Source organism: Danio rerio, chromosome 24 (genome assembly GCF_049306965.1).
Source record: "Danio rerio strain Tuebingen ecotype United States chromosome 24, GRCz12tu, whole genome shotgun sequence".
NCBI classification, from domain to species: domain Eukaryota; kingdom Metazoa; phylum Chordata; class Actinopteri; order Cypriniformes; family Danionidae; genus Danio; species Danio rerio.
This window is the reverse complement of record NC_133199.1, coordinates 41,225,099-41,237,500: the sequence shown is the minus strand read 5'-3', so window position 1 is coordinate 41,237,500 and position 12,402 is coordinate 41,225,099. Positions and strand designations below refer to the sequence as shown.

Below are 12,402 nucleotides of genomic sequence, written 5' to 3'. Positions count from 1 at the left end.
CCACAGTTGAATGACTGCTGACTTATTCAGCATATGTTTTACATAGCGGATGCCCTTCCACCTGCTACTTATCACTGGGAAACACCCATACTCTTCCATTCACAAACATACAACTTAGCCTACCCAATTATCCAATACTGCATGTCTTTAGACTTAGGGGGAAACCTGAGCACCCGGAGGAAACCCATGCCAGCACGGGGAGAACATGCAAACTCTAAACAGAAATGCCAACTGACCCAAACCAGCAACCTTCACCCTGTGAGGCGACAGTACTAACCATTGAGCCTCCATGTGGCCCATTTTTATTATTATATTTATATTATAAAATATAACAAATATATTGTAATAAAGTTTGGTAACACATGATAAATATCTAAAGTTTCCACAAAGGTTTACTGGATCCATAAAGATGCATTTCAGTTGTATTGATTCAACCCATTATGAATAAAACAAAGATATTTTAGATACTATTTTTCTACATTCTACTTCCCAAAACACATACCAATAGATCTTTCAAATATACTGTATGTTTATATATAATCTTTTTTCTGTACATGCTTCTGTAACATTAATGAAGTGTGGACAAAACACACAGATCTTGGGTTTGTTCAGATCTCTAATGAGCAAATGCAGTGTTGACAGCCTTAACAAACACCACCAACAGTTATGACAGATTATAACCTGAAGCTAAACGGACTGTGCAGATTTCCATCTCAGGCAGAAATGTGTATGATAATGCGCTCTAATTTTTTCAGAGTTCATGTGCACATACAAACACAAGATCACCAACTATTCCTTCTCTTCTACAATAAACAAACCAGAATTTAGATTTTAAGCCGAACATGATCATTACAGGACCAGACAGAATCTCCTGACTTTTATTTTGCCTTTTCTGCACAAATTTTTGTAAAAAGAAAAAAAAAATCTGCAGAATGATTTCAGGGGGCGACGTAGTGGCGCAGTAGGTATTGCTGTCGCCTCACAGCAAGAGAGTTGATGGTTCCAGCCTCGGATAGGTCAGTTGGCGTTTCTGTGTGGAGTTTGCATGTTCTCCCTGCAGTTGCGTGGGTTTCCTCCGGGTGCTCCGGTTTCCCCCACAGTCTAAAGACATGCGGTACAGGTGATTTGGGTGAGCTAAATTGTCCAAAGTGTATGATTGTGAATGAGTGTGTGTTAATGTTTCCCAGAGATGGGTTGCAGCTGGAAGTAAAAACGTGCTGGTTAAGTTGGAGGTTTATTCCGCTGTGGCGACTCCGGATTATTAAAGGGACTAAGCCGACAAGAAAATGAATGAATGAGAATAATTAGAGAAGTATGATAACTAAAATCTTAAAACATTAAATACAAAATAATCACTTTTATTTATGTTTTACACGACAAATTCAATTGATTTCACTTGTTAAATAAAACAAGTCTCTCATATAATGAACTGTGATCGAGCCGGGGCTTCATTGTCTGGGAGTCGGTTGCTCTAACAAGGAGGATAAAGACCATGACCTCTAGCGTCCGTCGCTAGAGCACCTTTATAGGTGAGAGGAGGAATGATTACCTGCGTAGCACTTCACTAGCTGACCTCCATTACATCCCAAAAGAGCTCCCACATGTAACCCACCAGTCTTAAAGCACCCAATCCGGTCTGAGCTGGGATCGAACCGGCAATTCTTTGTATAAGAGTCAGTCTCTCTAATTAAGAGGCTAAAGACCAAGGCCTATAGAGTCTTTTGCTAGAGCACCTTTAGAGGTAAGAGGAATTAGATTTACCTGCATAGCACTTCGCTAGCTGGCCTCCATTACACTCACCCCCCCTAAACCCCACTCCTATACTGGATGAGCCCCCGTGTGTAACCCATCAGTTCTATTGCACCCAACCTGGTCTGAGCTGGGATTGAACCGACGATTCTTTGTCTGGGAGTTGGTTGCTCTAACAAGGAGGCTTAAGACCATGAGCTCTAGCATCTGTCACTAGAGCACCTTTTGAGGTCAGAGGAATGAGGTTTACCTGCATAGCACTTTGATAACTGGTCATCAGTGAGACTCACCCCCCCTAAACCTCACTTTAGTCCCAGGAGAGCCCCCAAATATAACCTACTGGTGCAACTGCACCTAACCCGGTTTGAACTGGGATCGAACCAGCGATTCTTCGTATGGGATTCGGTTGCATTTACGGTTGCATTTACATTCCAAAAACGCACTGCTTTTCTTGTTGACAAGAAAAAAAGGAGCGCAGTGTGCTTTTCTTTTTGTCGCTAGACAACGACTAGATCAGCTGGGTATTGTTCGAGAGTGTTTCTGTTGAAATTAATATTATTTTAATCTCTAATAATATTGTTATATTGATGATTTGCGAGTCATACAGTTCTGGATAACCCAAAACAGCAACCACAAGTCTCTCCTCCATCTTAAAAAGCCTCCGTTGTTGTTTTGACAACACAAACACTGCAGGCACATCAACAAAAACCCCGCCTCTGCTTTCCTTTGATTGGAGAATACAACAGATGCGAGTGACGTAACGCACTTTTTCCGCTCAGAGTTTACTTTTTTCAACTGAGCGCGCACGGCGCACAAGGGCAGAAACGCGAGGTGCAGCAGGCAGTTAAAATGCAAGGCGAGCAAGGGCGCTTAAGCAGCGTGCAAAACGCTCGCGGCCATTAGTAAATCATTTAAAAAGAGGCGACACTCAATATCACACTCTGTTGCAACCGCAGAGCCCAGCAACAGCCCCGCAGTTCCACCATTCTATAGTAAAAGCAATCGGCCGTCAATTGGATCTTATTGCTGTCGTGACGGCAAGCAGCTGCTTTGTTTTTAATTTATTTATTTAAAAGACGACAATAGACGACAATAAAACACTTACTATCACAATCATCAGCCCTTTTAATAGTCTATTTTTCAGACTTATAATATGCTGTTGTTCTAATGGAATTTTAATTCCAAAATGGCCGCCGCGTGACTTTAGCGGCATCTAGTGGCTGTTTCCCAAATTGCACAAGAGTGTCGCCTCCTGGTGATTCTATGCTCCTTGGTGTGATCAGCCTCTTAGAGGTCAGAGTGAGGTTTACCTGCATATCACTTCGATAGCTAGCCTCCGTTACACATCTAAAAACAATTACAAACCATATGAAGGCATAAATAAATAATCTAAACTTTGCATAATAATTAATAAAATGACTGAAAATAATATAAAAACTGAATAAATATGCAGTTGTTTACAGAACAAACCATCATTCACAATGACTTGCCTAAAAACCCTAGTTAGCCTTTAAATGTCACTTTAACAGGGTTCAACGCTAAGGACATTTTCTACTGACCCGACTGGACCAGTTCAGATTTTTACATGCCCAGCCAAAAATTTCACCAGCCCCACCAAAATAAATAAATAAATAATTGCTATTTATAAGCCACATATTTTAAATAACGTGTCAAAAATAATGTCTGTGAATCTCGAATTTAAATATTTTTAAAATGTTAAAATATTTAGCAGTAAAATACAGCAGTATGGAAAATGTGTAGGTATTTTATTTAGTGACGGAAAACTATGCAAAACATCACTTCATTTTTCTCGCTGTGTTGTACCCATGCAAATATCTTTTTCACAATGTTAGAAACAGTCGTTTTCTTTTAGCCTCATAATTTGACGTTGCTGTCATGTTGCCATCTCCTCACTGTACTGGTTTTTACCAGGTCATGGAAAAAAATAACGTGCTCACAACATCCAATCATATAAAAGGAACCAAAGAGCAATATGGTGTTTACGACTTCACAATAAAGACAGCATTCAAAGACTTAAAAGCACAAACTGTTTCTCGATTCTAAGACTGTATTGGCACACAATTAGCAAATTGTCACAGGCAAATAAAAATTTTGTAACAAGGCAGCACTGGCCAGATTGGGCCAGTAATAATTCTCTCTACTGTCCCAAACATCTCTCACACTGGCCCCGGGCCATCAGGCTGTCCTTAATGTTAAACCCTGCTTTAAGCTGAACACTAGAATCTTTCAAAAATATCAAGTGAAATATTATTTACTGTCATCACGGCAAAGATAAAATAAATCAGTTATTAGAAATGAGTTATTAAAACTATTATATTTAGAAATGTGTTGAAAAAAAATCTCTCCATTACACAGACATTGTGGAATAAAATATAAAAGAATTCCAATTTTACGTCAACATTATATTTACACACGTTTACATAAGCAAAAAACTAATTCAATGATGGGCTAAAATAAAATCTATGAATTTTTTGTGTGTGCAGATTTCATGTGGGCCTAAACTAATGACTGCTACAGTAATTTACAGCAAAACCCCGGGTGTTAAATCTCTAGGCTGGATCAATGAGTGTTGATCAGCCACAGCGAGTCCTCAGACAGGCGTTTGGGACTCAGGACATTCACTCTTATTGATATGGGTGCACGGTTCATCCATCAATGACCTCCTGCTTATGAACTCAATGACCTTTCTGCACTCGCTATCAGGCAACACTGAGCAGAAAACACACTGAATGACCCACCAACCATCAATCAGTGTTATTATTGTGTTATGAGCATAAGGTGTGCAGTCAGGTGTGGAATTAAAGTACATCAGTAAATAGCACCAGACATCAATATAATGCATTTATGTGCGTATACTTTAGGGTGAGACGTCCCATTTTGGTTTTAGAACCACATTACATGAGCACTTCTGAATTATTAGCCCCCCGGTATATTTGCCCCCCCAATTCCTTTTTAACGGAGAGAAAACACAACATTTCAAATTTCAGCACATTTCTAAACATAGTTGTTTTAATAACTCATTTCTAATGATGGATTTCTTTTATCGTGGCCATGGTGACAGCACATAATATTTGACTTTATTCTTTAAGATACTAGTATTCAGCCTAAAGTGACGTTTAAAGACTTATTTAGGTCAATTGGGCAAGATAGGGTAATTAGGCAAGTCATTGTATAATGATGGTTTGCTCTGTAGACAAGCAAAAGAAAATAAAGCTTAAGGGGGGTAATAATACTGACCTTAAAAAATAAAAACTGCTTTTATTCTACACTACATAAAACAAATGAGACTTTCTCCATAAAAAAAAATATTATAATAATATTATAAGAAAAAATATTATAGGAAAATATTATAGGAAATACTGTGAAAGATTCCTTGCTCTGTTAAATATAATTTAGGAAATATTAGAAAAAGAAAATTCACAGGAGAGCTAATAATTCTGACTTCAACTGTATGTTTATACAGTTTTTATGTTAATTTCAGTAATTTTACTAACTAATATGCAAATGTTTATATTATTTATTCATACATGAATAAACTTTGTAATTGTTTTTTGATATATTATATGAGAGACTTACTTTGTTATTCAAACAAGTGGATTTGCAGTGTAAAACAGTTAGTTACAATACTCCTGAAATCATAAATGAACACACTGTGGTTCGCAGCAGTCCAAAAGCTTTAAAAAGCCTTCATAACATCACAATTTTCATTTGTTTTTCAATTTCATTCCATTTCCGCATTACGTCCAGCTTTTGATGATCTCTTGGTCTACTTTGTTTTGTCAGGCAGGACTTATTTAAGTAATTTCTTGTTTGCGAACAGGTGTGGCAGTAATCAGGCTAGAGGTGTGGCTTGGGAAATTAAACTCAGGTGTGTTTTTTAACAGGGGGCAAATTCTTTTTCACACAGAGCTAGTTTTGCATCTTTTTTTCCTTCAATAATAAAAATCTTCATTTTAAAACTGCCTAATGTGTTCACTTGAGTTATCTTTGACTAGTATATAACTTTGTTTGATATTTGAATCATTAAAGTGTGAAAAATAAGATGGGGACTTCTTTGGGGCTAAGCCCTTTATCCCTTTCAACCCAAGCAACACCCCTGCCAGCAACCTTTTTGCTGTTAGGCGACAGTGCTAACCACTGAGCCACCTTGCTGCCCTGTTATTAATAATATCTGAAATGTAATTTTGTAAAACAACATGTTGGAAAAGCCAATATTATTTGCTTAAAGAAAAAAAAATATATATTATTAAACAGGACATATTCTAATTTAGGGGACGCAGTGGCACAGTAGGTAGTGCTGTCGCCTCACTGCAAGAAGGTCGCTGGTTCAATCCTCAGCTCAGTTGGCGTTTCTGCGTGGAGTTTGCATGTTCTCCCTGCGTTCGCATGGGTTTCCTCCGGGTGCTCCGGTTTCCCCCACAGTCCAAAGACATGCGGTACAGGTGAATTGGGTTGGGTAAACTGTCTGTAGTGTATGAGTGTGTGTGTGTGAATGAGTGTGTGGATGTTTCCCAGAGATGGGTTGCGGCTGGAAGGGCATCCGCTGCGTAAAAATGTGCTGGATAAGTTGACGGTTCATTCCGCTGTGGCGACCCCGGATTAATAAAGGGACTAAGCCGACAAGAAAATGAATGAATGAATGAATGAATGAATGAATATTGTAATGTACCTAAAAACATAGGTGCATTATAATTTTATTTTGTTGCATAAAAATGAAGTGGAAGTAAACTAATTGAAGCCATTTGAGCCATTAGAGTAAAAAAAAAACACGTTTCTGACATATTTAATGTCCTATATAAGGAGTAATGGCCGATTGGCTCAGAACAGTGCTGCTCTCTGCTGGTGAAACACATGAACGTCATTCTGTAAACACCTTCACAGACAAAGACATTCCACACTTGCGTGCACACATTTCTCTTATTCAGCACTTTAAATACATGCAAAGTGATTGAATCAGACTTTAAAACTTGTTTATCATATACTTGTTTATCATTTATCATATCATATTTTATATCATTTTACATCTATTAATAACTAATTTCTGATTCAGAACAAACCTGTAATGACAGGTTTTTGTATTAAATGTGCCTTTCCATGACATTTAATGCAGTAATATCAAGCAGAAGCTCATTTATAATTTTATGAAGAAGAAAAAATAATCAAAGATGTGAATTAGATATGCTGAACATATGATGTATTAAACAAATAGCACACATCAGAGTCATAAGGCTGTTATAATTTGACGCCATGTGTGTGTGTGTGTGTGTGTGTATGTGTGCTGTCAAACAACTAATTGCAATTAATCTTATCCAAAATAAACTTTTGCACTTGCATTATGTATGTGTACTTGCTGTGTATAAATAGTGTACATATTAATAAATAATACCTAAATATTTACATATATACATGTATTTATATAGGCTGTAATTGACTGCAAAGGATTTGCAACCAAGTATTAAAAAATGAAGGTTTGATTTATGAGTAATATTCTGTCACAATATTTTTGGCCCCTTAACAAGTGGGAGGCAAAGATGCAAACTGTTATAATTCCTACACCATTCACCTGATTTGGATGTAAATACTCTCATTAAATGGATGTAAATACCTAATTACAGTTGACAGTCTGCATTTAAAGCAAATCTTGTTCATTTGTGTTGGTGTGTATAGAGTCAGAAATGTTAGAATTGTGTCGATGTTGCAATATTTATGGACCTGACTGTGTATATAATGTGATATAAGATATAAATATTTAATTTATGAATACACATTTTCTCAAAACACTTTTATATACACATGTATATAACACACATAATAAAAAAATTTATAATATATATATATATATATATATATATATATATATATATATATATATATATATATATATATATATATAAAGACTTGATCATAACATTTTTGCAGGGAGTTTTGGTATATAAATAATTTGAATTACATTTTAGTGAGTGTCTTCTATAAATTAAGAAACAAATTTATGGTTGCCATTTAATTTTGTGCAGAAAAAAAGCTGAAAGTAACAGATTTTAATGTACATCATTTTGTATTGCATGTTGTTTTGATGCTTAAACTCACTTATTAATTTTTGACAGCATGTGGAAGCATTTACTATAGTTATTTTCAGTACTAATGGGATTATTTAAACATTCGATACTGTATAAGTATATAATATGACTGCTACTTACAGACTCCATCGTTGTTGAACTTGATCTGCCATTTCATTTTCACATTTCACAGCAGCAGTCTACAATGGAAAAAAAAAACATTCATTATTTTCTATTTAAAAATAGCCTATAGTTTATTTCACATCTCTATTTTCATGCAAAAATTGTATAATAATGCACTATTATGTCATAATTACAGAATCAGCCAGTGATTTCAACATTTTATTAACACACTGAATATTGTATTATAGTTCTCTATGCAAAAATTGTTGTGTATTAGACTATAATTTCTTGTCATCTATTAATACATCCATCAATATCCAACACCTGCAGACTACTTGTGACAGAGAACAGAAGCATATATTATCAGTGACTGTATCACGTTATCATGGAACACACACACACGCAGACAGGTGACGTGTAAAACAGTCTTCACAGAAGGTGTGTGAAGTGTGTGTAGGCTATTATTGTATGGTGACACATTGTGTTAAAATTCAAAATGACACCAAATACGCCTTAAAAGCAATCTTCAAATGTCCACACATGATAAAATAATACTGTTATAAAAGCAAAAAGAAATAGGTAATGGCATACCTGTGTTATTCCTTACAGAAACTGCAGCGCGCAAGAGTTAAACTGTCACGCGCTTAAACGCCAACTTCAGCTCAAAGTTGAATAAAAAAATGTTATTAATCAAGTTTGTCAAGTTCAGTTTGGTGATAGATATCCAGTAGGCTAATTAAAACTTCTGTAAAGGGGATTTCAGTTAGGTGAACAGAAAACCCTTAAAGTGAAGAGATTCAAAATGGCGTTCTGACTGAAACACTATCATGCCTGAAAATGTGAATAACAGGAGAACCCGGAGCGATAGGAATATAACTGTACAATAGCAGGTTCTGCTAAATTGATGACTTTATAAGTGAACGACGCAAAAATGAGGGAAAACAAGCCGACGGGATACGCGTTTCCCAGCCAACGGAGAGATAACAAAAGAATGCGCGAGCGCTGAAAGCATCAGCCCAGTTTGCTCAGTCCTAATATGCCAATCGTATATATAACCCACAAACCCCTGGTTATGCATACACAGATCAATATGTATAACCTGACCATGCTACCGGTGGGTTCTGGTCGGTTAAGCTGGTCTTTGGGTCGCTGGCAACTTTCCTAGAGCTGAGCTCCTCTCTCAGAACACCCAGCATAGGAGCTGCTGCTTTATATACTAATACCTTGAACTCGTTCAGATCTATGGCTCATAAATGACACCAACAACTCTTGAAATGTGTGAACATGACCCACTATGTGGGAGCCACTTTATTTCGTGCACATGTAATTTATAGAAGGTTTAACAATAAATAATCGGAGAAACGTCACGAGGACTCTGTGGCCGGACTGTGTTAGTTCGTCAGCTATTTCGGCTTATTAAAAACGAAAACGACGTTTTATATGAATCAAACCCTCCCTGTCCTTTAGTGCGTTGATGAGGCTTTCATAAACATTCGGTGTTTTCCATCTCGATTTCGTTGTTTTGGGCTAATTTTACGCGAATTCTGCAAAATACATCACCGCGCTCGCTGGTTTCAGCGGATTTTCGGGGAAAAAAAGTTGATGGATGGAGGAATTGAGGGTAAAGCGACAAACACACGGAAAGCCCAAAGCCTCCACTCTCGGACCGTGGCGTTGGAACGATCGGTACCGAACGAGCCTGGCTAAATTCGGCCTTAGATCGAGGAGGAAGAAACACAAACCAGCCCGCGCAGATTTCATGGAAGCCCGCTTGATCAGCTGCTGGCAGTTGGTGTTCTCAATCACGTCCGCGTGGAGGCTTCATATATAGTACGGGCGCACTTCGGCGAATAATATACACACACTTTGGGTTCTCCGTCAGGGTTATTATTGTTTGAATATTGTAATTCGCAAATAGACAAAGAACAAGCAGCGACGCGACGGTTATTTCATACGTTATTGCTTATTTTTAGTCGGAGCTGTCCAAGAAATCCCTCTCAAGGAACTCGCCAAGAGTTTTTGACAGCTCAGTCCCGGTTTTTTTCGTGAAATCTTCCAGGACTGACCATGGCTGAGACGGCAGCTACACCCTCGTCCAAGCCCAAGAGGGCGAAAAGCTCCAAGAAAGGGACGTCGCATCCCAAGTACTCAGAGATGATCAAAGCGGCCATCGCCGCCGACCGGAGCCGCGGTGGCGCGTCGCGTCAGTCCATCCAGAAGTATGTGAAACACCACTACAAGGTGGGCGACAACGCGGACTCGCAGATCAAACTCGCTCTGAAGCGGCTGGTGGCCGGCGGTGACCTGCGCCACACCAAGGGCATCGGCGCGTCGGGCTCCTTCAAACTGGCCAAAGCTGAGGACATCAAGAAGCCAGAGAAACCCAAACCCGCAGCCGCCAAAGCCAGGAAGCCAGTCAAAGCCGCTGCCAAACCCAAGAAAGCCCCCAAACCAAAGAAAGTGACAAAGTCTCCTGCAAAAACCAAGAAAGCAGCGGAGAAGAAAGTGAAGAAAGCAGCGGAGAAGAAGAAATCGCCCGTCAAAGCCAAGAAAGTTGTGAAGAAGGCGAAGGTGGCCAAACCTGCCAAGGCGAGCAAAGCCAAGAAGGTGAAAACGGCGAAGCCCAAACCCAAAACAGCGGCCAGGAAAACTGGCAAAAAGAAGTAAACTTGAACTCAATTCGGAACTCTTGTGTAAATACACTTTTTGAAGCAATTCTTTTGGTAATACTGTTATTTTTGTATGGTCTTTGTGCGCGGACTTTAACTGCACATTTCTACAGCCTGTTTCTTCAGAAACTTTTTTTGTGAGCGCGCATTGTGATTCTGTCAAGAAGATCTTCGACATCGAAATGGCTGAACTGTTATTTATTTTTTTTTTTGTTTCTGAACTTTTTTGTTTTCTTTAAAACATGAACTGTGTTGCACACTTTCATCATCATCATCTTTCAGACATGCTAATTAACTTTCCAATTAGACGTGTCTCTAGAAGATATATTCTTAATGTAGGTCTTTATAGGACTGTGAAGAACAATAATAAAACGTCCTTGTATGAAGAACGGTGCCCTATGACGACGATGTACAGAATCGCCTTGTGACGTGGACTGTTGTAGTCTAGCTCCATTGCTGTCCATAATATAATACTGTCATTGTGCGTAACACACACTACTGTGCATCAATAAACTCCTTTTTTGCAAACTCAGCAGTTTGTCCAGTGTTTTACTGCAGCACCATGGAGAGCACAGATCATGAGTTAAAGTGGGTAATGCTGTGACGCTGGCACCGTGTGGAAAGCGCAAACTCCAGCTCTGTGCGGAGAAACTGAAGACGAAGCGCATCTTTGGTTCCGAGGGGCATTTTGGCTCTCTGCTGCCCCGCAGAGCCTCAAAGAAGAACTACAGCTGTCAGTGTCACGCGGGGTAAATGCAAATGCGCTTTTCACATGATGGGTCAATAATTGACGAATGATTTTTTAAATCGTAATATGACACCTAGAAATGAAAATAAAAATAAAAAATAAATAATATAATGAAAAAAATGAAAAAAAAAAATTAATAAAAACACATTTATCTGACTTTACTAATTTATTATAATCTCTATACAAAATTATAATAAAACAGAAAACATCGTTAGAAATTCTACATTCTTAAGACACGCATATATTGATTTAAAATACTAAAATTAAAAAAGTACCAAAAGTATGCAACACAAAACAAAAACATTACAGCAAAGTAAAACAAAAACGATTAGAAAAATCTTGATGATAAAATTAAAATAGATTAAAGCTATTTTAAAAATCTTAAACTAAAATAATAATAGTGTGCAGAATGTAAAATGTTAATAACCCTTTACAGATCTTATAAAAAAACATGTAAAAAAGTGCAATGCTTATAAATTGTTAATAAAATAAATACATTTTCATTTCCAGTGTCAGGCTTTGCCCTCCTCACTGTGTAGTAAATACACATTATATCTAGTATTTTTAACATAGGTTGCTGTATTTATCAAGCATCCAGACTCACCTCAAGCATCACTCATACGCTTCATGTATATTGCATAACACTCTTGAAATGTGATGCTGTATCCAGTCTGAAAAGTAAGTTGATACGTCTCTGTGTACAACAGGACCTGCTGCAATCTTCCTGGACCTGTCTGTCACATTCAATGGTTAAAAAAAAAACATCTCACCAATACACATATAGCCAATCAGCGGCCTCTGCTGAATCATGTGATCCACTTTTTTCAGATATGTACTCAAGATATAAACTCCCAATTATAAACTACCTCAGAATTTTTAGAATTACACTAAAACTCACAATAAAAAAATAAATAAACAAAAACAGAATTTTAAGTCTTACATTTTGAACTATTATTTAAACTCATGATTAAATAATAAATTATATTCTAAAGTGCAAGATAAACTTGCTATTTTTTTTAAATAAATTTGAAATTTA

The 12,402-nt window shown here is 37.5% G+C and overlaps 2 protein-coding genes across 9 annotated transcripts in view; one reads left to right on the top strand and one right to left on the bottom strand.

Annotated features, from left to right (window-relative positions):
- rhbdl1 (rhomboid, veinlet-like 1 (Drosophila)) overlaps positions 1 to 12,107 on the bottom strand; it is a 65,382-nt gene extending 53,275 nt beyond the window's left edge. For 2 of the 8 annotated variants that reach the window (XR_012399071.1, XM_073939968.1), the window contains exons 1-2: positions 9,173 to 9,285; positions 7,968 to 8,026 (exon numbers count right to left, since the gene is read on the bottom strand). Coding sequence is in view for 5 of the 8 variants with exons in the window: in XM_073939968.1 (XP_073796069.1) it covers positions 7,968 to 7,976 (9 nt within the window). In the remaining 3 variants the exon portion in view is untranslated. Of the gene's footprint in view, positions 1 to 7,967; positions 8,027 to 8,540; positions 9,723 to 11,970 lie in introns of those variants that run through there. The other 6 variants (XM_073939969.1, XM_021470103.3, XM_073939970.1 and 3 more) reach the window with 4 other exon arrangements.
- On the top strand, positions 9,820 to 11,150 carry h1-0 (H1.0 linker histone). The gene has a single exon (NM_199552.1). The coding sequence runs from the start codon at positions 10,017 to 10,019 to the stop codon at positions 10,614 to 10,616; it is 600 nt and encodes a 199-aa protein (NP_955846.1). The 5' UTR covers positions 9,820 to 10,016; the 3' UTR covers positions 10,617 to 11,150.
- Positions 12,108 to 12,402: the final 295 nt, after the last annotated feature.

Bases quoted from the DNA above. Each gene is read 5' to 3' on its own strand.
- h1-0 (NM_199552.1), top strand. From the start codon at position 10,017: ATGGCTGAGACGGCAGCTACACCCTCGTCCAAGCCCAAGAGGGCGAAA.